Here is a 22,866-nt window from a genome sequence, read left to right as displayed (position 1 = left end):
TTTTCATTCTGTGGCAGACCGCTTGCTGTTTGGTGTTTCAGGTTGTGTTGTTAGTTCATATACAAACATAATTAGTGGTTTTTGTGCTTTTATAATTCATTGTCAAATAGTTTTTGGTGACCTTCTGAGTTTCTATTAAAAATTAGTTATTCGTTTCCACTTATTACAATGAATATAACCCCACGAAAGCGGTTGTTGCTCTGTCCCAACACACAAAAATGACAGGTACAGATTGCCAGTGAGTGTAGTGTTGGGTTAGGTACTGTAAATGAAATCGTGAAAAGGTATAGGAAAACAGGATCCGTCTCTCCAAAGAAAAAAGCAAATTCTCTTTGAAAGGAAAAGGAAATCCTTTAGCCGCTACCACTCCGTCACGGAGATCGGCGAAAATTTTCGTATTCATGAAGATATATTAATTTTTCGTTTAAACGTTTTTTACTTACACGATTTTTACTTAAATTATCGTAGAATCTTAAAACTACGGAACAGTGAGAGAGATTTACTATGTAAAATAAAATAAAGACCATTAAAACTTGATGAAGAGCAAGACTTAAACGTACTTATTAAAAAGTTAGGTAAGGATAAAGTTCAGAATTACTTCCTTTTTTTAAGTCGATAAAAAAAATAAATAGTAAATGATATTGCGTAAAAGCACGAAAAAGAAAACTAGCAGAAGACAGCAATGACGGCTAGTAGCTAAAATTAGTGGGGATGCTGCACCAAAAAAAAATTATTTTAAGCCTTTTAAAGGCCACAGTTTAAAATTTTCTGTAAAATAAAAGAAACGAAAAAAATGAATCAAACGGAAAAGCTGGAAGCAAGATAATAATCTGATTCTACACTTTATCGCATTCAAGAACATGGTACATGGATTTTAAGCATATTGCGCTTAAAAACCAAATTCGGTTTAACCGAATAAATAATAAAATGTCAATACAGATAATATCTTTCAGTATTATTAGATAATAACTTTAAAAAATGTCCGCTTAAAAACACTATAGTCCAAAGGTGCTTAATTTAAATTTCTATGTACACAGAAACAAATACATAATTAGTTTTTACTAATTACCTTCTCTTTCGCCCTTCCAGCCTGTTTTTGGACAGATTTGGCGATCAAAGAGCCCTTGCTTATTACCACCTTCTAATTACTACTGAAAAAACAACTAAACCGCTTTCATACTCCTTCCACCGATTAAACTAGAAAAGGGAACGAACAAGGAACGTTCCATACACACGCGGAGTAAAAATAAAACTACCTTCCACCAGCACGCCAGGATCGGAACTACGGGAGCCAGAGTGCTCTCTCCCCATCGCAGCCTCGCCTCCAGCTTCCTATGTGCGCATGCGAACAACACCCAAACACCACTCCGCTGGAACTGTGAAGCGCACAGTTCCATACAAATATTTTTGTATCTTTTTCATAAATTAGGGGTAGGTAAACCCACCGCCTTATTGGGGAAATCAAGGCGTGCTGCCCGGATGGCGCGGGGGCGGACAGGTCCTCGGCTGAGTGCCTAGGGGGCCCCCGTACGTGTGGGGGTTGCCTGGATGAGATGAGGCCGGAGACACTTTGCTCATGCGTCTGATGGTAGCTACTGGTAAGCGGTGTGACTATTTAAGTTTTCTATCTTGACGGCTGGTGTGGGTGTGTAACGCGTGGGTGTTGTGGATATTAGTAGCGTGTCCTGTTTTCTGCAGGTTCTTGTGTGTTGTGTATTTGACGTGCTGTATGTGTTGCTTCCAGTAGATTGTTTGTGCGGTGTATGACATTGTTGATTGTTATGACTGTGTGTGCGGGCGGTTACCCCTTCTTCTGATGAAATGTTTTTACAAGCAGTCCCACGAAGGGGGAAGCCAAGTTTGGAGGTTTTGTCGGTAGTGCGCAGGTATGTATACGTCCTTGGTAATAACTGCCGGAACCTTTTGGCAAGTCCGACATTGCTTAGGCGCCCGTAAATGGAGTTCCTACACCTCTTAAAAAAAAGTCGGCACTACGGGAGCCACAGTGCTCTCTCTCCCTCACAGCCTCGCGTCCAGCTTCCTATGTGCACATGCGTACAGCACCCAAACACCACGCCGCTGGAACTGTGAAGCGCACAGTTTCATACAAATATTTTTGTATCTTTTTCATAAACCGGGGAATGGCTACTAACATTAAGCTTAACGATTATATATTGTACAAGTATAAAGAAAAATGGGACTCATTTTATTAAATGTTATCGATAATATCAAGTGGAAATAGGGGATGCTGCAGTTCCATAGTGCTTATAGGCGAGCCGCCAATGTTAGACAGTGAGACCGTGTAAAATAAAGTCTTCTTGTGAGACTACGGATGTGCTGTCGTCGCTTTGAAAAAATATTCGATCTTTAAAAGTTTCTGTAATTTTTTTTTCGTTTATGTCATTATGTAAAGAGGTCAATTTTATATAACGTGTGACTTAAAAAGGACTTCATAACTTTAAAAAGCATATAAAAATTTATCGAGATAACACACGTTCGGTTGTGGTCTCATTTCATAGAAACACATCCAGTTTGTCTCCCGACATTCACTTTGGTTCGATGTGGCTTTCATTTATAATGCGTCATGCATCCCACCTAAGTCAATTTAATTCGACAGAGGTAACGCCCCGCCTGAAGCTGGGCGTTACGTCTACAGCTGAGGCGGTTATTCGAAGTTTTAGTTCAACAAGATCAGCAGTCAAAGGTGGTACATAAACCCGATCATTAATGAAACCCCACATGAAAAAATCTAAGGGAGTCAAGTCTGGGAAACGAGGTGGGCATGCAATTGATCTTTCACGACCGATCCACCGACCTGGGAATCGAGTATCAACAAAATATCGGACTTCTAGGCGGTAGTGAGGTGATGCCGCTCTTGCTGATAGTAATGATGTCCATGTCGATCATCATGGTCTAATTGAGGAATTAGAAAATTTTGAAGCATGTCCGCATAAACGATACCGTTTTCGATTGCCTCCTGGAAGAAGAACGGGGTTTGTTTGATTAGGACATAAAAAACAATGACCTTAGGCCTATCATGCAGATCTTGCAAAGTTTCATGAGGGTTTTCGCTACCTCATTCGACATTTACGAGTATCCATCTTGTCACTAATGTGAAACGTTGACTCATCACTAAAAATTACATCGTCTAAAAATGTATCGCTGTCTGCAGTTCGATTTACCATTTCTACACAAAACTGCAGAGGGTCAACTTTTCATAATCTGCAGTTAGTTGTACCACGGTAAATTTGTACGATTCAAGCGTAATCGTTTATGTAATACGCGCCAAACAGTCGTTTGAGGAATGCCATTATCACGTGACGCACGTCAAGTTGATTTCCTCGGACTACGTGCAAAGCTTTTTCTGAGTTGTTCCACAGCAGCTTCAGGGACGCGTGGGCGTCCTAGTGAATTTTTATGCTTAGCAGAACAACCTGACTCGACGAAGGTTTGGTGCCAACTGTAAATTAAACGCCTACTAGGAGGGTCCTACCGTACTCGCTACAAATATTATGTGGACCTGTAGTTATCGACTGGAAATTGTGAAACCAAAGCACACAGCGAGCCCGTTTCGCACCAGTAAATGTATCCACTTTTAACAACACTGCTGGCCGAATTCGGTACTAATGAACTACTAGAGTCAAAACTTGATGTGTTTAGCTACGAAATGAGACCTCAACCGAATCTGTAAGTTACCTAGATAAATTTTTATATTCTTTTAAAGTTGTAAAGTCCTTTTTGTATCACCAGGTATATTGAGCACAACGAAATGAAATTCAAACTGAATCGAAGGATTTTATTTAGCGATAAAATAATATATTCGATCTTGTTTTAACCAGTCAGCACATATAAATATAACGATTGTTTGATTCCGAGAATCTAAATGATAATTATTGTGCTATTTTCACAACTTAAAACTGCCTAGCCAGCACAATCTGTCTTACCAAGCTTTTTTATTTTTTTATTTTTGTATAAATAAAGGATCGACTGAAGTCAAAGGCTCAAGGTCAGTATACGCTTCATTATTATTTATTTATTCGTCGTAGAATACTTCCTGTATTGAATCATTTCCTTTATTCGTGTACTGATCTCGACTGCAATAAGTAAAATATAATTAAAATTACAATATTATCGACACTTGTAATGATGAAATAGAAACCGAGCGGTCTGTTAATATATATTTAAAACCATTAGTTCAATTTTAAAACCTGTTTAAATTGAATTTTCACCTGGAACAATTACAGTGATAGATTAATATTTACAATAACGTATTAAAAAATATTGGCAGTCTTATGAAAAGTAGATTCGTTCGTATTTTAAATAAATTAATCAAAGTGAAAACGAGTATAATGCTTAAGGGAGAAAAGGCTGAATTATCACAGTAGTACAGTAACTGTACCTAAAATCGGGTGGAGCGTACAGCCGTTGGTTTAACCTGAAACGATACAGACCTTGGATGAAGTTTCTCCACGCTACAGATCGACCAATGGGAGAGCCACAATCGTATTCTTTTTTAACAAAACTGAGTCTCCAATGGAAAATTTTAGTTCCTTCGTTTATCCGACTGTACAGATAAATTGATCAGTCTGTATGTCAGCGAGTCACTTTTAGTGTATTAGATTGACATAAAAACGAGACATTGATTGCGTACTAAATTTAATTTTAACATAAAACAGACACTAAACAGTACATGATATTTATTTCGACTAATATTTGACGACAATTTTGTCCAACATCGGTCTGTGATATGAGAAGTAAGAGACATAAGGCGTAATAAGCAGCGGTAGAGGTGTTCGCGCCGTCGCGGTCGTTCACTGAGCGTGCCGTGCCGGTTTTGCGACATTTCCGAAACAGTCTCGCTCGCTCAGTACCGGACACCGGGGTACCTGTGCGTGGCCCATAACCTCCCCTTTCCAACGATATGCGTAATTTATATTTCCGGCTGATATATTGAATTTTTATACTTTTTTACACGTTTACTTTAATTTTTTTGCACATAAATATTTTCCAAAATACAATTATTATTACTTAAATCGATCTATCTCGACAAACTTTAAACATAAACACACGAATCACCGCGCTATCACGTCTAAGTCGTGAGCTATACTGAATGGAAATGAGCGAGAACGCCAGTTTTGGCCGATTTGCACCGTGCCTCCTCCCTGCCAACCCATTGCCAGTGACGCAAACTCAAGTCGTATCGGCGAGCTGACCGAGTAAGTTATAAAATGACACTGTATTTACGTTAAGGAGTTTTTTTAAGGCAGGACGATATAGACCTTTTCGTTACGCTACGAATTTTTGTTCTGTTACTCGTATGTTTCGGAGTAATTTTAAAGACGTTTCACGTCAAAACAGAGAACGGTGGTTGAAGCTGCTTAAAATACTCAGTTAAATAATCAGTTGTGATAAGATTACCGAGCAGCTTTAAAAGGGAAATTATTGTAATCGATCCAATCCGGGAGTATGCGGTTTCACCAGATTTTGACCTTTTTGGCAGCTAAGGAACCCAAAAAACCGGATGGAAATTTTCCGGATGTTCGTATGTATATTTTTTGTTCGGTATCGCACTCTAAATCACCTTATATCTCCAGAACTACCGGGCCGATTTTGACCAAACTTTGTCAGATTACATCTGTATATGAGGAATTGATGATATTAAGTTTTCAACTTAAAAGGTCCAGGGGGTGATGGGGGGGGGGTCTAGGGGGCATTAGAGCAAGGTCATCCTCAGTATCTCGAGATTTCGTCTAATTAAGGTTTTACTTTTCTTAAGCGCATTTGTTAACGATTAAAAAATAACATCTGCAAAAAAAGGTTCTTTCAAAATTGCACCCCCACCCCAAAATTGCTCTAAACTAGTGGCTAAGTGAGTATACTGAGTCGATAGTACTCCCTGTCACCACAAGGAGCGCTAGTGCGGCACTGACGAACAGCTGCACAAAAAAATATTATATTTAAATGAAATGATAAATATTTTAAAAATTAAGTTGATTGTGTAAGCCACACATCAGAATAAAGCCGTGTAACTGTATTGTCAGTTTTTTTCTTTACAAAAGGAGAATAATGAAAAAGGTTTACGTAAACATGGGTTCGTAAACGCTTCGGTTTTAAATAGTTTAAAAAAGCTAGCGAAAAATTTCTCCCAGATTTATTTTTAGGATAAAATAAAGAAATGCAGAAATTTTTGGAACTTAAATTAAGGAGTTAATTCTATGGTTTCATATGATTTTTGACCTGAAAAATTAAATAAACAACTCCCACAACTGTATCCCTTGTAATTTATTAGAATATTATTATACAGGGTGTCCCATATAAAACGCAACCCATCACTCATCCATGAAATTTCAAAAGTCAAGCTTATTCCCCTACTCGTTACTGAAATGAACTCGTCCAACATCTGACAATCGCGGCGACGCAGTAGAACACTACCGATAATAACAACAATGCAATCATAACGTTCAATGTATTGCTAGAGACAAGATGGTGTTTTCGCTAGATGAACGTGTTTTCATTGTCGAGTCGTACTTCACTACGAAATCAGTGGTTGCAGCGCAAGATTTGTTTCGCCATAAGTACCCAGATAAATCAGCTCCTAACAAAACATCAGTATTAACGTTAGTCGCAAAATTTAGAGAGACCGGTTCTGTTAATAACAAGGAACACAAAAGATCTGCGTCAATGTTGAATACAGATACAGTCGCTGAAATCAAAGACCGATTACTCGCCTCGCAAAATAAATCGATCGATCAGACGTTTGTCTACTGAAATTAATTTGTCTAAATCGACTGTTCATCGGGCGACAAAACGATTACAATTACGACCTTATCGCATTCAAACGGTTCATCGACTTCTTGAGCCCGACAAAGAAAAACGGCTACAATATTTTCAACGGTTCCGTCGATTTCTGCGTGAGGAAATTAATGCTATGGATTCGTTATTTTTCACAGATGAAGCACGGTTTCATTTGGATGGCTACGTAAATAGCCAAAAAAGTAGAATTTGGAGCGCTGAAAATCCCCACGTTTATCACGAAAAACAATTACATCCGCAGAAATCGGGCGTGTGGTGCGCGATATCGCGGAAGAAAATAATCGGTCCTATTTTTTTCGAGTACACCATTAATGCAGAACGATATCAGGATATTTTATTTCAGTTCATCGCACCCTTGGAAGAGGAAGACAGACACCGCTGGATACAACATGACGGTGCGACATCGCACTACGCAGGTTCAACTTCTGATTTCGTCGAGGAATTCTTTGGTAATCGTGTTATCGGTCGAGGCTTGTGGCCACCAAGATCTCCAGATTTGACTGCGGCGGATTTTTTTCTACGGGGTTACCTCAAAGAAAAAGCCTACAGCAACAAACCACGAACACTTGAACAATTGAAAGTCAGTCAATATTGAACAAGCTGTAATAAATATCCAGCCACAAACTTTGAAAAAAGTTGCAAGAAACGCTGTAAAAAGAATTGAAGCTTGTATTCAAGAAGATGGCGGCCACTTCCAACATTTACTCTAAATGTAAGGTAATAGATGGTAATAATAAAAATTACATTTACATTTACACCTGCCTTTTTATTATTTCAATACCTGCCAATATAAGGTTGGGTTGCGTTTTATATGGGACACTCTGTATAACACAAACCCAAGACTGATACCGAAAAACTCAGTAATCTAGTGTATTACCATTACAATACCCGTACACAAAAAAAAAAAAACAATTGGCCATCATTTTTTAAGCAAGATGTTCAACAAAATAAAGCAATACCAACAATTTTAATATTGGTATAATAACATTAAACAATTTCAAAAAATATGTTTCCGACTTTTTGAAAATTTGGATGCTCCAGCATCAGGGTTTTTTTAACGATCAAAGTATTCATTAAAATTGATTTTAAATAAATGTTAATTTTTTTTAAATTTTCCATTTTTTTCTTTTTAATTTGCAAGCTCACCCATCAGAGTAGGGATATTAAGTTATTTTAGTGACTTTATTATTTAACAAAATACGTTTTGGGAATTACAAATTTGGAGATTACGAAATTTTTTGGGGGGTTATCATGCTCAAGGGGGAAGAATTCCAGTAAAATTATTTTTTAAGAAAAAAATCCCTTAGTGGTTATTTATAATAAATTTAAAAAAAATAACTTTTAACATCGTTTAAAAATACAACAATAATTCTAAAGAAACAAAGTTGTAATTCTCTAGGAAGGGATGAAAATCTTTGGCTTATTATTTTTTTTTCAAGAAATTTTTAATTGAAAGGGATATCAAAAAATTAACATTTTTAAATGCGACGGATAAACTTACGACATCGAGTTAAATTTATATAAATAAAAATATAAATGTTACTTTGTTCAAAATCTTAAATCTCCGAAAGTTCTTCACCGATCGCTTTGAAATTCTGACACAACGTTGCATTCGAATACCCGCGTGTTTTTATATACCTAAGATGTCATACCTGTGACAGGTAAAAACTTTTTTTTTTTTTTAAATATCTATCTGTTGGACATAAAAATAACATATACTAAATATTTTACGATTCCATTTCAGCGTTTCCGATATGTGTGACCGCTATAGACTAAAAAAACTGCTGAACTGAACCGATTTACGCGCGGGGAGAACGGGAAAATCAGAAAAGGGAAAATCGAAAAAGATAAAAGGGAAGAAGGGGAAAATGAAAAAAAAGAAATAGGAGAAAACAAGGAAAAGGAAATTGAATGTTAAAGGAGAAAAAACGGGAAAGGGAAATAAGGGAAAGAGTAATGGGGAACGGACAGGGAAGAGAAAATGGAGTAATGGTGTAAGGGAAATGTGAAAATTGGGAAAGGGAAGGTAATGTAAAAATTAAAATGGGAAAAATAAAAAAAGAGGAAAAAGGGAAATGTTAAATTTTGTGAAGTTCGTTAATGTTCATTTTGTTAATGTTTTATCAAACTTTCAATTGTGTTCATTTAATCTATATACATTTTATATACTCAAATCTAGCAATAGCGAAGCATTGCTGGGTCTGCTAGTTTAAAATAAATTTTAAAAAGATTTTTTTTTTTGATTCCATAGACCTCTGGAATAAGATGGACAAAAATATTTTACAGTGGTTGAAGACCTATTGATGTAGAAAATATACGAGATAAATGCAAATAACTCCTTTTAAGCAAGATATAGCTAAAAAACCTACATAAGTCATTTTTTGGGGAAGGAGTAATATTAAATAAAGATTTTGGTATCAATTTTTGACTATCATGATTTGCGATCGTGATTAAAAAACTTCAACTTTTATAAGAACATTTTTTCGTTAAATTGCCCCAGTAAAAATTAAAAATTTGATTTCGTCCGAAACACACCCGTTTTTTCAATTTTTGCAAAAATTTAATACATTATTTTCCCCCGAAGGTAGTACCTGTTTACCAAGTTTGAAAAAATCGGTCGACGGGGTCCAGATTAGACCAACTACAGGGCAATACCCAAGGGCAAGTAAAAAAATAAAGGGAAATTTTGATTTCCCTCCGATCATATGTACGGCAGCAATGATTGTTCTGCTTAACGCATAACCTTTCAGCTGTTCATTGAAAGTACAGTTGCATCGTTAGCTATTTGTGAATGTTTAAGTCCGTTTAAAATGAGTAATTTGACAAAACTTAATTCTTTAAACTTGGGGCAGTTGAAGTAAACTGTTTTTTTCGCAGATTATTTACAATTTATTTAAATCTACTTTTTTGTTAAATAATTTTATTAAATTCCTCGAAGCATCATAAAAACTTAAAAAAGATTTCTACAATTTTTTTTCGATCGATCTATATGCATTCCCGTTATAGTTACAGCTGCTACATCATCATATATCGCTTTAGTCTGGAAAGGATATATAAGTCTGTATATTCTTTATATGAAAACTGAAAGGTATTGTAACACAACCGGTATAACGGACCCGAGTAACATACTCCTACCGGTTAAGAAGAAACTAAAAGAAAATATCAACGAAAGGAATCCAGAAAGCGGCTAAAAGAACCCTTTTAATAAAGATAACAGGTCCGTTTAACAATCGTCCTTTGTAATACTGCCCGTTGATACACCTAAACAGATGTTGTTCTGCGAGAAGAGTTACCGAACCAGAATAGGAATTTCATGGGAATTTGTGAGCGCGGACGTTCATTTTCACGCTTCGAGTCGGGTCGGATCCGACAGGTAAAGAAGATAGGAGTACAAATACTCCGAGGAAGACCTGTTGAAATCAGTCTAAGCGAGAAGTTATGATGTGAGCCTGCGAGAGAGTGCTGCGATACAGGAGTTATTATGCGGGTGTGTTCTGCAAGGAGGCCAATGAAGGAGCAAATTTCTAGTACAGGTTAGATCTAATTAAGGTGACGTCACAAGTAATTACAGGCGTGAAAACGAGAAACGGTTCGGTGAGTTACTGTTAATACTATAAGTAAAAGAGATAATGTAAAAAATTTCATTCGTAAATTGTTAGTGTAGTTTTATTTGTGAACAGTAAAGGTATTTATAGTAGAAGAACTTTATACTTGTATTATCTATTGTACTATTGTGGTTAATGCAAGACTAGCGGTTAAAAGTGTTAAGGCTAGCGGTCACCTAATATCTTATATCAATGGAACTGAATTATATTTAACTACCTATAAATAAATCTTGACGATTAATTTAAATTGTGTTTTATATAAAATCATTCTGTTATTATTATTGTAGTTGGGATTACTATGATTATTATTTGTTTTTATTGACATTTATTATTATTGTTTGTTATTGTCGTTATTGTTATTATTGATTTATCTTGTTCTACTTATGTTCTTAAACTAACAAACTGTAATCACGTAAACATTTTAAATTGTCAATCTCTTACTATCCTGACCGAGCCGCAAACACGCGACAGTATTTTTAGAAAGCGATATTTAAACGTTGCAATTTTCTTCAGTTCTGAAAGTATGTACAACTATTAAAATGCCAAACACGAATTTCAATTTTATTGATCGGCTATTAACGTTGTTGTTTCAAAAAATATAAAAATTCTCAATTTATTTTTTCAAAACCGTTTCTGAATAATGAATTATTATTTTTAATACAACACAATGAAATTTAAATAATAATATTAAATTTTTACCTTAATCTTTTTCTATATATTTTCTAATGTTATTTATAATATATTATTTTTCTGTAATTGTTCGGTCTGCTCTGTTTATAATAATGATGTCGAATCTCTGAAACTCTTACTCTTGATCGGTTAACGTTATTTATGTAGATTTTCTCAGAATTATATTCACTAGAAATTTTGTTATAAAATTTTATTTATTTACCGTAATTTAAATTAGTTACTGTACATATGTTTTGCTTTAACAAATTTTCTGTTTTACAATAACGCTCGAAATTATTACTACAGATACAGCATATTAAAGTTTTAGGTTAAAAATCATAAAATTTAACCCTTATATAATTTACCTTAGGTTCAAAGAACTTCAATAGGATTTCATTATTCCCTTACAACAGAAATCAGGGTAACATTTTTCGCACTCTATAACTCGAAAACGAAGCGTTTCCTGACCCGTATTTACGCATGTATGAACATTTTCTCTTGTAAAAAATACGTCTTAAAATTCTATCGGTTTTTTTTTTTAATCTTACACATGAAAAAACAATCCGTTCAATTGTTTTTTTTTTTTTTTTTTTTTTGCTTGATATCGCCACGTAAGGTTGAAGCTTCTTCGTGGGATGTGGAAATGGAATTTTGTAGCGTACGAAAAATGCCATGTCTGACCGAGATTCGTTCGAACCCGGGAACTTGCAGATGAAAGGCCGAGACGCTACCACTCTGCCACGCAGATCGGCGGATTGAATTAAAAATTTAAAAAACATTATCTACGTATACATATATGTAAATGATAAATACAATACACGGGAGTGTTAATTCTATTAACATTAAAAAAAAATGAATCGTTTACGGGAACTTATGAAAGAGTTCAACTGTACCTCAGTAGGATTTAAAAAAATAATAATATAAACAAATACCGTATGTTGGAAAATTTATAATTAAAGATTCAGAAAGCACCCCATTTTTTCTATATTTTACTATTACCCGACATATTCATCAGTATAACGGAAGCCCGCAGATTAGAAACAGTTAAAAAATTACTGATACGGCGTTTATTAGATATATATATATAAAGTAAAGATAGAAATATTAAAATTTAGAGCTAGATAAAATATTTAAATCGAATAAGATATAGGAATAAACACGTACATCTGTTCAAGAATCAAATAATAATAGTAATACTAGAATGCTAAATTCAAATATATAAGCCCTACAAGTTACAACTTCACCCTGTCCGCTGCAAAGACCGGTTGTATAATGGACATCATCTCTTTCAGACAAAGCGATAAAGTAAAATCCCGTTTGAACCTCGTATAATTTACAAGAATTATATTCACGATAAAAATATGACAAAAATTTTTAAAAACACTATTTAGTCGTAATTTAATCAAATTATTATCACGCGTTGCAATTTTTTTACAAAATTTCCACCCTTAATTTACCCCCGTACGGAGGGATGTTTGCAAAAGTAATGGTGGAATATTGTATTGTCACCCGACCTTAGTAACTGAACAAAATTTCATCGATAATCAAAGTCAGGAAGTATGTTAAATTAAGGATGCAAGATTTGAGGACAAACGTGGAAAAAAAACACTGCGAGTGAAAGTAATTAGTATAAGTATTCTAAAACAACAAATTAATGTGTTACTTTCTGTAAAAAAACAATCTATTTTACACAAAGTCTCCACTCAGTAGAAGTTATATAAAAAAAGATAATAGTAAAATAAATATAATACTTACGTAATTTTAACGACGTAACATAATTAGAAAATGAAAAAGTAATTATTAATAAAAATGTATAAATTGAAATCATATCTAAATTTGTTTTAATAATAAGTAATATTTTCGTTATTTATTCGCGATACTATATCGTACGAGTAATTATTAAAAAATCGGACGCAAAATAAAATTTTACAATTATTTTTCAAAACTTATAAATTAACGTTTTTATATATAATTAATCAACAAGACAACAAAACACAATTATAAGCACTCTGATCTACGGAGTAATACACTTCCAAGTTAATAAGACGACGGTTTAAACTGGAATTTTGTTGCTGACTTAGTAGTATTACACAAGTAAAAGATGCTGGATGCTGGAAACTAGAAACGAGTCGGTGATCATATGCGAGTGTGTGTTTTGACAATTATGTATCTGTACATGTAATAATCAGCAATTTCTCCTTTATACAGTTGTTTCCCGGGTCACAAACGGAATTAATTTAGATGCAACTAGTAATTCGTTTAAATGTGTTAACATGTTACGGGGGGGAACTTGGTTATATCACCATTCCCTTGTAATATATATATATATATATATAAGTAGCCCGCTTTCTGGTTTATTTTTTTATCTCTCTCATTCTGTAGTGAAAGGGAAATCGAGTTTTAAACATATACTTTTAATTATTATACATACTAAATACAAATACTATATTCGGATATAAAATTCTAGAAACAGATTCGCTTAGATTTTAATTTAATAATACCCAAAATGATCTTGGAAAAATATCGAACGCAAATTTATATCGGATGAACTGAAAACCCGGTTAAATTGTTTCCGCGTTCCACAAGCTAATAAGTAGTAGCCTTCGACTGCATATTGATCTAACCGATTGGCTCTAAACTATAGATGCTCCATCGTATGTAAATAATAATTGTTGTAAACGGGAAAAAAATAAAAATATTGTTACATTAGGAGAAACTATGGGCCCTGACATAACCCGATCGTTAAATTTTTGCATTTATCTATTAACGCACAGCAGACGGATAACAAATCCCAGATCTATCCACACGCAGTCCCAGAGATACTATGCAGTCGATATCGTTAAGTATTAGCAGTGGCGGCTCGCGTATAGGCATTGTGGAACTGCAGCACCCCCTATTTCTACTTGATATTACCGATAACATTTAATATAATGAATCCTATTTTCTTTAATTCTTTCTTTATACTTGAACAAAATACAGGGTCGTTCACGGGAACCGGATGGTTTTAAAATAATCATACAAAATTGAAAGTTTTATTGGTACTGAAACACTTGTTAAATCAAAGCATTTATTACTTACTCATGAACAAAAAATTATGTCCGGCAAGTGATGTCCATTTTGGGCAATACATTGTTGTAGCCTTTCACGGTAACCGGCCTCAATTCTTTGCAGCATGTCTACATCAATCTGGGGTTTCAGAAACCCCCGCAGAAAAAAATCAAAACTACTCAAGTCGGGGACCGAGGGAGCCTAGCAATGTCGCCGAATCTGGAAACGATCCGTCCCGGAAACAAGTTACGGAGAACAGCCATCGTTGCCCTCGCCGTGTGCGCTGTAGCTCCATCCTGCTGGAATAACACATTTTGAAAATCGATTCCCCCGTTTCGTAACTCAGGGATGAATAACGTATTCAACATCGCGATGTAACGATCGGCTGTTACAGTTACGGCAACGTCATTTTCTTTTAAAAAATACGGTCCAATAACACCGACCTTTCCTATCCTATTGCACACCAGACAGTCACCTTTGGGCTATGAGGTGGTCTCTCGTGAAGCTGATGCGGGTTTCTTTCTGCCCGATACCGGCAATTCTGTTTGTTGACTAAGCCATTCGGATGAAAATGGGCTTCGTCACTCATTAACAATAACAAATTTTCAATTTCTTCAAAAACGATAAGCATTTGTCGACAAAATTGTAATCGCTGCGTGAAATCTTGCTCGTTTAACTGCCGCACGACGACTATCTTGTAAGGATGGAAATGCAGGTCTGTATGCAGAACCTTACTCGTCTTACCGTACTTGTGCTTATTTGAAGGGCTGCTGAATGCCTCTGAATAGAGCGGCGTGGGCTTCTGACAATGGCTTCCCTTAATCGTTCGATGTTCTCCGGAGTGCTAGCAGTTCGTCGGGGACCCGGTGGTTTTTTCTTCAATATTGAACCGCTTGTTCGAAGGTTGTTTACCTGTCGCAATATTGTGTTACGAGAAGGGACACTTGCATTACGATGGATATTAAACCGACGGCGGAAATCTCGCTGTCAGCAGTTACGGATTCGTCATTTCGCACAAAACTGTCATACGCGTATAGGCGTTGGTATAGCGTCCACGGCTCCATCTCAACGACTAAAATGTAAATGCTATGAACAAAGGAAACGTCAGACACCAGCCACGTGCCCCTCCCACCACGAACGCCCGAGTACAACCCACTTCAAAAACATCCGGTTCCCGTGAATGACCCTGTATAATCCTAAGTTTAATGTCAGTAGCCATCCCCCGGTTTATGAAAAAGATACGAAAATCTTTGTATGGAGCTGTGCGCTTCACAGTCCCAGGGGCGTGGTGTTTGTCTGTTGTGCGCATACGCACATAGAAAACTGCGCGCGAAGCTGTGAGGGATAGAGCACTGTTGGTCCCGTAGTGCCGACCCTGGCGTGCTGGTGGAGATAGTTCTTTTTACTCCTCGTGTCTATGGAACGTTCCTTGTTCGTTTCCTTTTCTAGTTTAATCGGTGGAAGGAATATAAGACGGTTTAATTGCTTTTTCAGAAGTGATCAGAAGATGGCGGAAAGCAAGGGCTCCTTGACTGCTAAATCTGTCCAAAAACACGCTTTTAGGGCGAAAGACAACGTAATTAATAAAAACCGTGTACCGTATTCTTGAATGCGATAAAGTGTAGAATTAGATTATTATTCTGCTTCCAGATATTCTATTCGAATCATTTTTTCTGTTCGTTTTACAGAAAACTTTAACCGTGATCTTGAAAAGGCCCTGAAAAAAATTTTCTGAAGCAGCAACCCCACTAATTTTAGTTAGGAGCCGCCACTGAGTATTGGCCTAGCGGGATCTAACGTACACCCGCAGAATTCAAAACGGGAGAGGAAGGAATCAAATCTAAAGAACAAGGGAATGATAATAGATCATCCTACTGGAATAATAAACAAACGCATTTATAATGTACCTCAAGTATTTCCAGGCGCTTGGCATCATCCCGTGATAGATCCGACATTTTTTCTCAAGATTTAACAACCTCCTATCTATCTCATATGCTGATCGGCGTGATTAAATAATTTATTTAGCATCGCTAAAAATATTGTGATCGGCTGAATAAACGAAAAAGAAAAACCCAATCGGTCTACAAAACTGTTCGCTCAAACATCTTTAAGGTGGACGAAAAACCGTAAAGATCCGAATTGGCAATATTAAAAAACTTATATCGGAATACGATTATTGTTTGCCTGCTACATCTAAGGTTCCCGACTTTTTTATTAGCTCAGGTAAAGAAAATTTAAAACGAGTCCACTCTAAAATATTTGTAATAACTTTAGTAGTTCGTGCGACTTAAAAATAGAAATCTGATCGTGAATATCACATCGGTTACGCATTAACTGCTACAATATTTTCTACGAATCGTCGAGTAAACTTTTGAACTTGTGAACCCGGCAAACTGTTATCATCGCAGATAACTACAACTGTAGAAGTTTGGATTTATCCAGCAGACACTTCGGCCTTTAGTTGACCATTTTGTTCAAATTATGAATACGAAGCAGATTCCACAGTCAAACTCGTAGGCAGAGCTGTCGATCAATAAACCACATAATTTCCATCGTATCGTGACCCGACCTAAATAATGGGTAATTATGTTCTGATCTGAACGAATTATTTTATATCAATCTATCTTCCCAGGTAATCAGCAATTGCGACTTCCTCTGGAGAAGGGGGCGCATTGCTCCCTCCAAATAATTAATGCCCCCTTATTTTGTATTCCTGCTAGCCAATAAAGCGTTCGCACCGAAAGGACTTCAGTGAACGGACTGAAGGGGAATCACGTCGGGACACGGGTTTTAAAAGCCTAGCCTCTTGCGGTCGGACCCAGAAACGGGTTTGAGAACGCTGGACTCATACGGATATGGAACGCTTACAAAAATCCGTCCATAAAACTTAAACTAAAAGAAACAATTAAAATCATACCCGACATTAAAATAAACCGCTAAACCCGCCCGATTAATAGATTGATACAGCAGCAAGGGACACTGTCCAGGCTCTGAGTTTCCGAAGAGAGAAATAAAACTCCCGCCACTTTTGCGTTCCGTTCCGTATCTTGCCAGGTTGTTAAGGTTTAAAAATAGATAAAAAGTGCGGCGATTGAAGATAAACCCTATAGGACGATCGCTCCGGAGATCAGAATAGTCAACCGTTTTGCTCGCAATCATTAACTGTAATATAAGATCAGAGCGATCAATCGCTGAATAAGGAACAAAGAAATGTAATGTATATTCAATACCGCTACCGGATCCAAATATCATCAGAACGCATCGGATTTTGTATGCTTCTGAGAGTCACAGTTAACTTTACATAAATGAGGTAGAAATGAAGAAAACAAAATAAAAGTTTCACGAACAAAAATATTTCTTGCAGCGCTTTCTGCTACGAATCACTTCGTATGTCATGATTACATTTCTCCATAGTAATTCATGAAATTATTTCAGAATGAAAGCTGCGTTCAATAAAAGATTCGTGTACAAATTTATACTGGATTTGGCGGAGGTTTAACTTTAATATCCATACAAAGAAAGTGCTGACCAACACTGCTTGGTCTAATTCTACCGATTGCTTAAAAATGAAAGAAGTTCCAATCTTTTTGCCGATGAAGTTTGCAGTAACAGAGAACGAGTCGGCTGAATTAGATTTTGGTGTTAGAAACATGTACGGCTACATACCATGTTACATGGAATATCATACTGGTCTCTCATTAATGATAGTCCAAAGTATAAATAGCATTGTTGGACTGTAGGGAGAGTTCATGGACAAGGTTGCTGTGTGTATGATTAACAGCATCCTAAGGAATTTATCTATTATTCTACAAAAGCAGAGAGTTACCAGTAAAAATGTACATCCCTCATTGATGTAGAAGCATAAACAGACTGAAATTAAAGCGGGATTAAATATCAGGTAATTCATAGGCAGCTTCAGGTTTCAATTTAGAGATAGTCATGTGTCATCGATATACAAGCTCATAACACAAAGTGATCATTTAATATGGGGGTTAATTTAAGCTGGTTAGACACAATCGAGTAAGAGGACTCAGAGGGCTGCCTCACAAAAAATTTAAAATTTCATTTTATTTTGATTTAAGGACCAAATTATTAAATAGCGGCATCAACATAACCGACATCATATTTACGGAGGGACTGTGGCAGCTAACAATTATCAGTACTTTATACATTGCATGCAAAGCATTAAACAAGTTGGTGGAAAATATTCTCTGAAAGTATCAGGAAGGCTTCAGGGAAAACTGATCAAAAAAGGACCAGATTTTTTTGTATCGGGCAGAGTCTTGAGAAATTTTATGAATATAACCTCAAGCTGCACCGACACTATATAGATTTTAAACAGGCATATGGCAGCAACAATAGAGGGAAGTTGTTGGGAGTATATGTAGGACTTTAGGATACCCACAACGCGTAGAATTTTCATTAACATGACAATACAAGAAACAAGATACATTATAATAACGATTGGGATGGAGGTTGGAATTTCCTATCGGAAAAGATTTGAGGCAGAGAGATGTACTTTTGGCCCTTTTGTTTAACTTAGCTTGTGAAGGCGGTTACACAATTGAAAATAAACCCATGAGGGACAATTGTTTAATAGAAGTATCAAGGTATTAATTCACACAGAAGATATAACTTTATTATCTAGAGATCAAAGAGACTTAGTAGAGGGATTTAGGACAACAGAAACTGTAACAAAAGAAATGGGATTTCTAGTCAACACAGAGAAGAAAAGTACATGATATCACAGTGAATGGGAGAAGTAGAAGAAATCAAGGTTATTTAACTGTGGACGAAAAGGTGTTTGAAAGGGCGAATAATTTGAAATACATTGGTGCAATTTTGTTCGAAGAGAACAAAATAAAAATGAACACGGTAGAAAAGCCTATAAATGTTGTTAGATCTATTATGCTGTCCAATACCTTTTCGAAGTAAAAACATTAGCGTAACAAAAAAATTAAAAAAGTCTAAAACTGTGACAAAACCCTTAGTTATGCAGGGATTAGAAACATAGACAGATTGGATGATGGCATTAATTGCAGAGTCGGAAGAAAAATTTAATGAAAATATACGGCTCAGTGAAAGAGAGAAATGAATGGATAAGGACTAAGCTAGAACTGAAGCAGCTGTTTGCAGAATTGGATATTGTCATAAGGATGAAGCAAGCAAGAATTAGATGGGTTGGACACGTCCAAAGAATGCTGGATGGCAGAGCAGTTAGAATAGTATTTGTTGGAAAACTCAATGAGAGTCAGGATGTACTACAAGAGGACAGGATCCTCCATGAACTGTAATGCCAACCAATAACAACGATCAGTAATTCACAGAAAGTAAAACGTACAGAAAGTAAAACGGATAAATAATCCTTAACTCAATATATGATTTCACCATCATAAATCAATGAATGATTAGGGCAGTACTTCTGTATTAACCAAGGATTTTGCAGTACTAAATGTAAACAATAAATTCTCATAATTATGCGTACATTATTAATTAAACTTAAACGCTAAAAATTATGTCATTTTTTCCTCGATAAACAGAAATGCGAATAATGCTTCAAAGAAGGTAGTTAGAGATCTTAATATACGCGGCCTTCCAATAAATACCAATGTTGCTTATTCTCTTATATAGATGCTAATCTAATCAAAGGTGAGGTACTTATCTCAGGAATACTGTGGTTGACTATAAATGCTGTAGTGGGAAAAATACAAAAATGAGATAATTTTTCAAGTGTGTCACTTAATGTTAAAAGTTAAGCAAATTAAACATTGTTTTACACATTTTTTTCAATACATTTCATATGAGCATCTGTGAAGCGACTGCCTTCAACAGGTTGGCAAGCGATGATAAAGATTTACGTACTCAAATCTGAAGTCAGCAGCATAAATAATAATAGCATAATCTAAGTCAGCTAGGCGTAATCTCATTAAATATTGGGCAACAAAGACTAAGCAACTGCCATTCTTAAATGAATTATACTGCCAAAGGAGTGGATGGTAAGGGAATATCTATATGTAAAGGAGTTGCAACACGAGGCAAACCATAGCCACACCACTATGGGCACTGGAGAACCATATAACCTATAAATTTAAGAAATTGGATCATTTTTAACCCACAACGGGATTAATGAACAACAATTTGCAGAAACTATGTTAAATATACACCATAAAACCATTGCTATTCCCTCAGAAATTAAAGAGCAACTCTAGTACATACATATGATTCTAAAAGTAATAGCTTTATCTGCTGCTGGATAAAAAAATTAAGACTTCTAGAAGGAACTGTTATCTTACCCATCCCTAGAACTGAGTGACACATGCAAGCACCTACTGCCACTACTAGGAAGGACAATCAAACTAAATTATTCTTGTTATGGACAATAGAAAAAGTAATAAGAAAAGTATATAGGTCTTTAAATTGTGGTTTTACCAGAGAATGCTGAAAAATTAGATGGGTTGATAAAATGTGAAATGAAGAGGTCTTAAGACAAAGAGAAGAAGATAAAAGTTTGTAACGGAATATTGTAAAGGGGGCAATTAGGTTGGTGGGTCTTATAAGACATCAAATTTCATAGAGGTTCTTCTTTTGGTCGTGCAAGTGAAACTATTTCCCGACCAGGGGTTGTACAGGTAGCCAAACTAGCGGGTAAGATATCACCTGGGTGAAGTCTAATCTTCATAAAACAATAATTTATTATTATACAGCACATTAAAAAAGTAAATAAATGAAAAGAATCTTACAATAGCTTTTAATAGAGTTAATATTAATAATACCTATGATAATTATAAAAACGACACTACTTTTTTACTTCTTGTTAACACAAGTTCCTAGTGGCATCAGCAGTAGAATTTTAAAGTTCTTAGAGCAAATGAGAATTTTCTTCGTAAATTTTATTTTCTGTAACTCCCAAAAAGTAAGCAGATCTGGACAACAAAACGAGTAATGCTGTTTTAAAATGATCTGATCATTTAAAACTTCTGTTACGTGATTGACTACTTGCCGGTATGTGCCACCTGATGAAATTGGATAATTTTAATTTCATTTTTGTAAGTTCAGAAACGAAAGAATAAAGAATAGTTATACAATAACAAAACACTGTATTGTCTCAATAAAGAATATACAGCCAATTATTTTTCTACTGGGTAATATAACCTAAATATAATTTTTTTTTTGTTATGCGGCAGAATTTCACGTATGAAAATTTGTAGACTAACAAAAAACACATATTTATACATTAACAAAGATTAATGTTTTGTTTAGTTAAAAACTGTGTGATCAAAAAATACGGTGAATGAATTTTTATAGCGGCAACTGCCGACGCTATATCCATATGCTGTAATCTGTCCAACAGCGTGATCAACTGAGACAGGCAGGGACAAGTTGTAGCATGTTCGAGCTTGCCAGTCAGCTGCCAGAGCTGCTAGAGTGAGGTTGTGTTTATCGTGTCTGTCGCGCAACATGGATTTTGAACAACGCATTAACATTAAGTTTTGTTTTAAGTCGCAAAAGAGTGCCAAAGAAGCTCACGAAATGTTAGAATCGGTGTACGGCGATAATGTGGTAACTTTGAAGACTGTGTACAAGTGGTATGACCGATTTAAAAACGGAAATGAGTCTGTTGAAGATGAGCAGCGTGCGGGACGTCCAGTAACCTCAAAAACAGTTGAAAATGTGCAAAAAGTGGAAACAATGGTTTATTCAAACAGGCAAATGACTATTTGAGAGCTATCGGAAGACCTTAACATCTCGTACGGATCCGTTCAAAGCAATTTAACTAATGAATTGCAAATGAGACGAGTGAGTGCAAAATTTGTTCCCAGACTTTTGAGTGATGAACAGAAGGAAAATCGTGTCTCAATTTGCACGGAAGTGAAGGATCATCTTATGCAGATCCGGACTTCATGACCAAAATTGTAACAGGAGATGAAAGTTGGGTCTATGGCTATGACCCTGAGACCAAAATGCAGAGTTCCCAATGGAAAACCAGTTCTTCTCCTCCTCCTAAAAAGGCACATCAGTCAAAATCCAACATCAAGGTCATGCTCATTGTTTTTTTTTGATAGTGAGGGCATAGTGCGATCAGAGTTCGATCCAAGGGGAACAACTGTAAACTCTGAATTTTATAAGGGTGTACTGCAACGTTTGCAAAACGACGTACGAAGAAAGCGACCAGAAAAATGGACCAATGGCTTCCTTCTTCACCACGACAACGCGCCGTGTCACACCTCGCTTCTCATTCGCGAGTTTTTGGCTGAAAAAAGTGTTCCTGTCTGTCCACATCTGCCATACTCACCGGATTTAGCACCATGCGACTTTTGGCTCTTCCCAAAAATTAAAACTGTGCTTAAAGGAAAACGTTTTGACACCATTGCTGACATTGAGAGGGCCACGACCGAGCAGCTGAAACCCCTTCTGAAAGACGACTTCCAGAAATTCCTCCAGTCATGGAGTCAATGTTTGGATAAGTGCATTGCTAGCCAAGGACAGTACTTTGAAGGAGATTAAATCGAATTCTATGTAACCTTATTACTTTTTTTTTTAATTATTCACCGTATTTTTAGATCACACCTAGTATAATCATTATTTTGATAAATTGTTGAAATTTATAATATTGGCACTGTCCATTCCATTATCCATGTTAAGCTGAAATACCTCAAATTGTGTTCTAATATGATCTACTTAAAATCATAGACACCTGAATTCATATTTCTACAGAACTTTACACAACAGT

General features: G+C 35.9%; 1 protein-coding gene and 1 long non-coding RNA gene across 3 annotated transcripts in view; one reads left to right on the top strand and one right to left on the bottom strand.

Moving 5' to 3' along the window:
- LOC142333126 (protein takeout-like) overlaps positions 1–13,210 on the bottom strand; it is a 36,913-nt gene extending 23,703 nt beyond the window's left edge. For both annotated transcript variants that reach the window (XM_075380053.1, XM_075380054.1), the window contains exon 1: positions 12,843–13,210. In XM_075380053.1, the coding sequence (XP_075236168.1) occupies positions 12,843–12,915 (73 nt within the window). In that variant the 5' untranslated portion in view covers positions 12,916–13,210. The remainder of the gene's footprint in view (positions 1–12,842) is intronic.
- Positions 9,938–22,866, top strand: part of LOC142333128 (uncharacterized) — a 32,876-nt gene continuing 19,947 nt past the window's right edge. The window contains exon 1 of the long non-coding RNA XR_012758534.1: positions 9,938–10,407. This is a non-coding gene — a long non-coding RNA (uncharacterized LOC142333128). The remainder of the gene's footprint in view (positions 10,408–22,866) is intronic.

The sequence above is a fragment of the Lycorma delicatula genome, chromosome 12 (assembly GCF_047948215.1).
Source record: "Lycorma delicatula isolate Av1 chromosome 12, ASM4794821v1, whole genome shotgun sequence".
NCBI lineage: Eukaryota > Metazoa > Arthropoda > Insecta > Hemiptera > Fulgoridae > Lycorma > Lycorma delicatula.
Note: the sequence above shows the minus strand (reverse complement) of the source record. Positions and strands in the feature narration are given on the sequence as shown.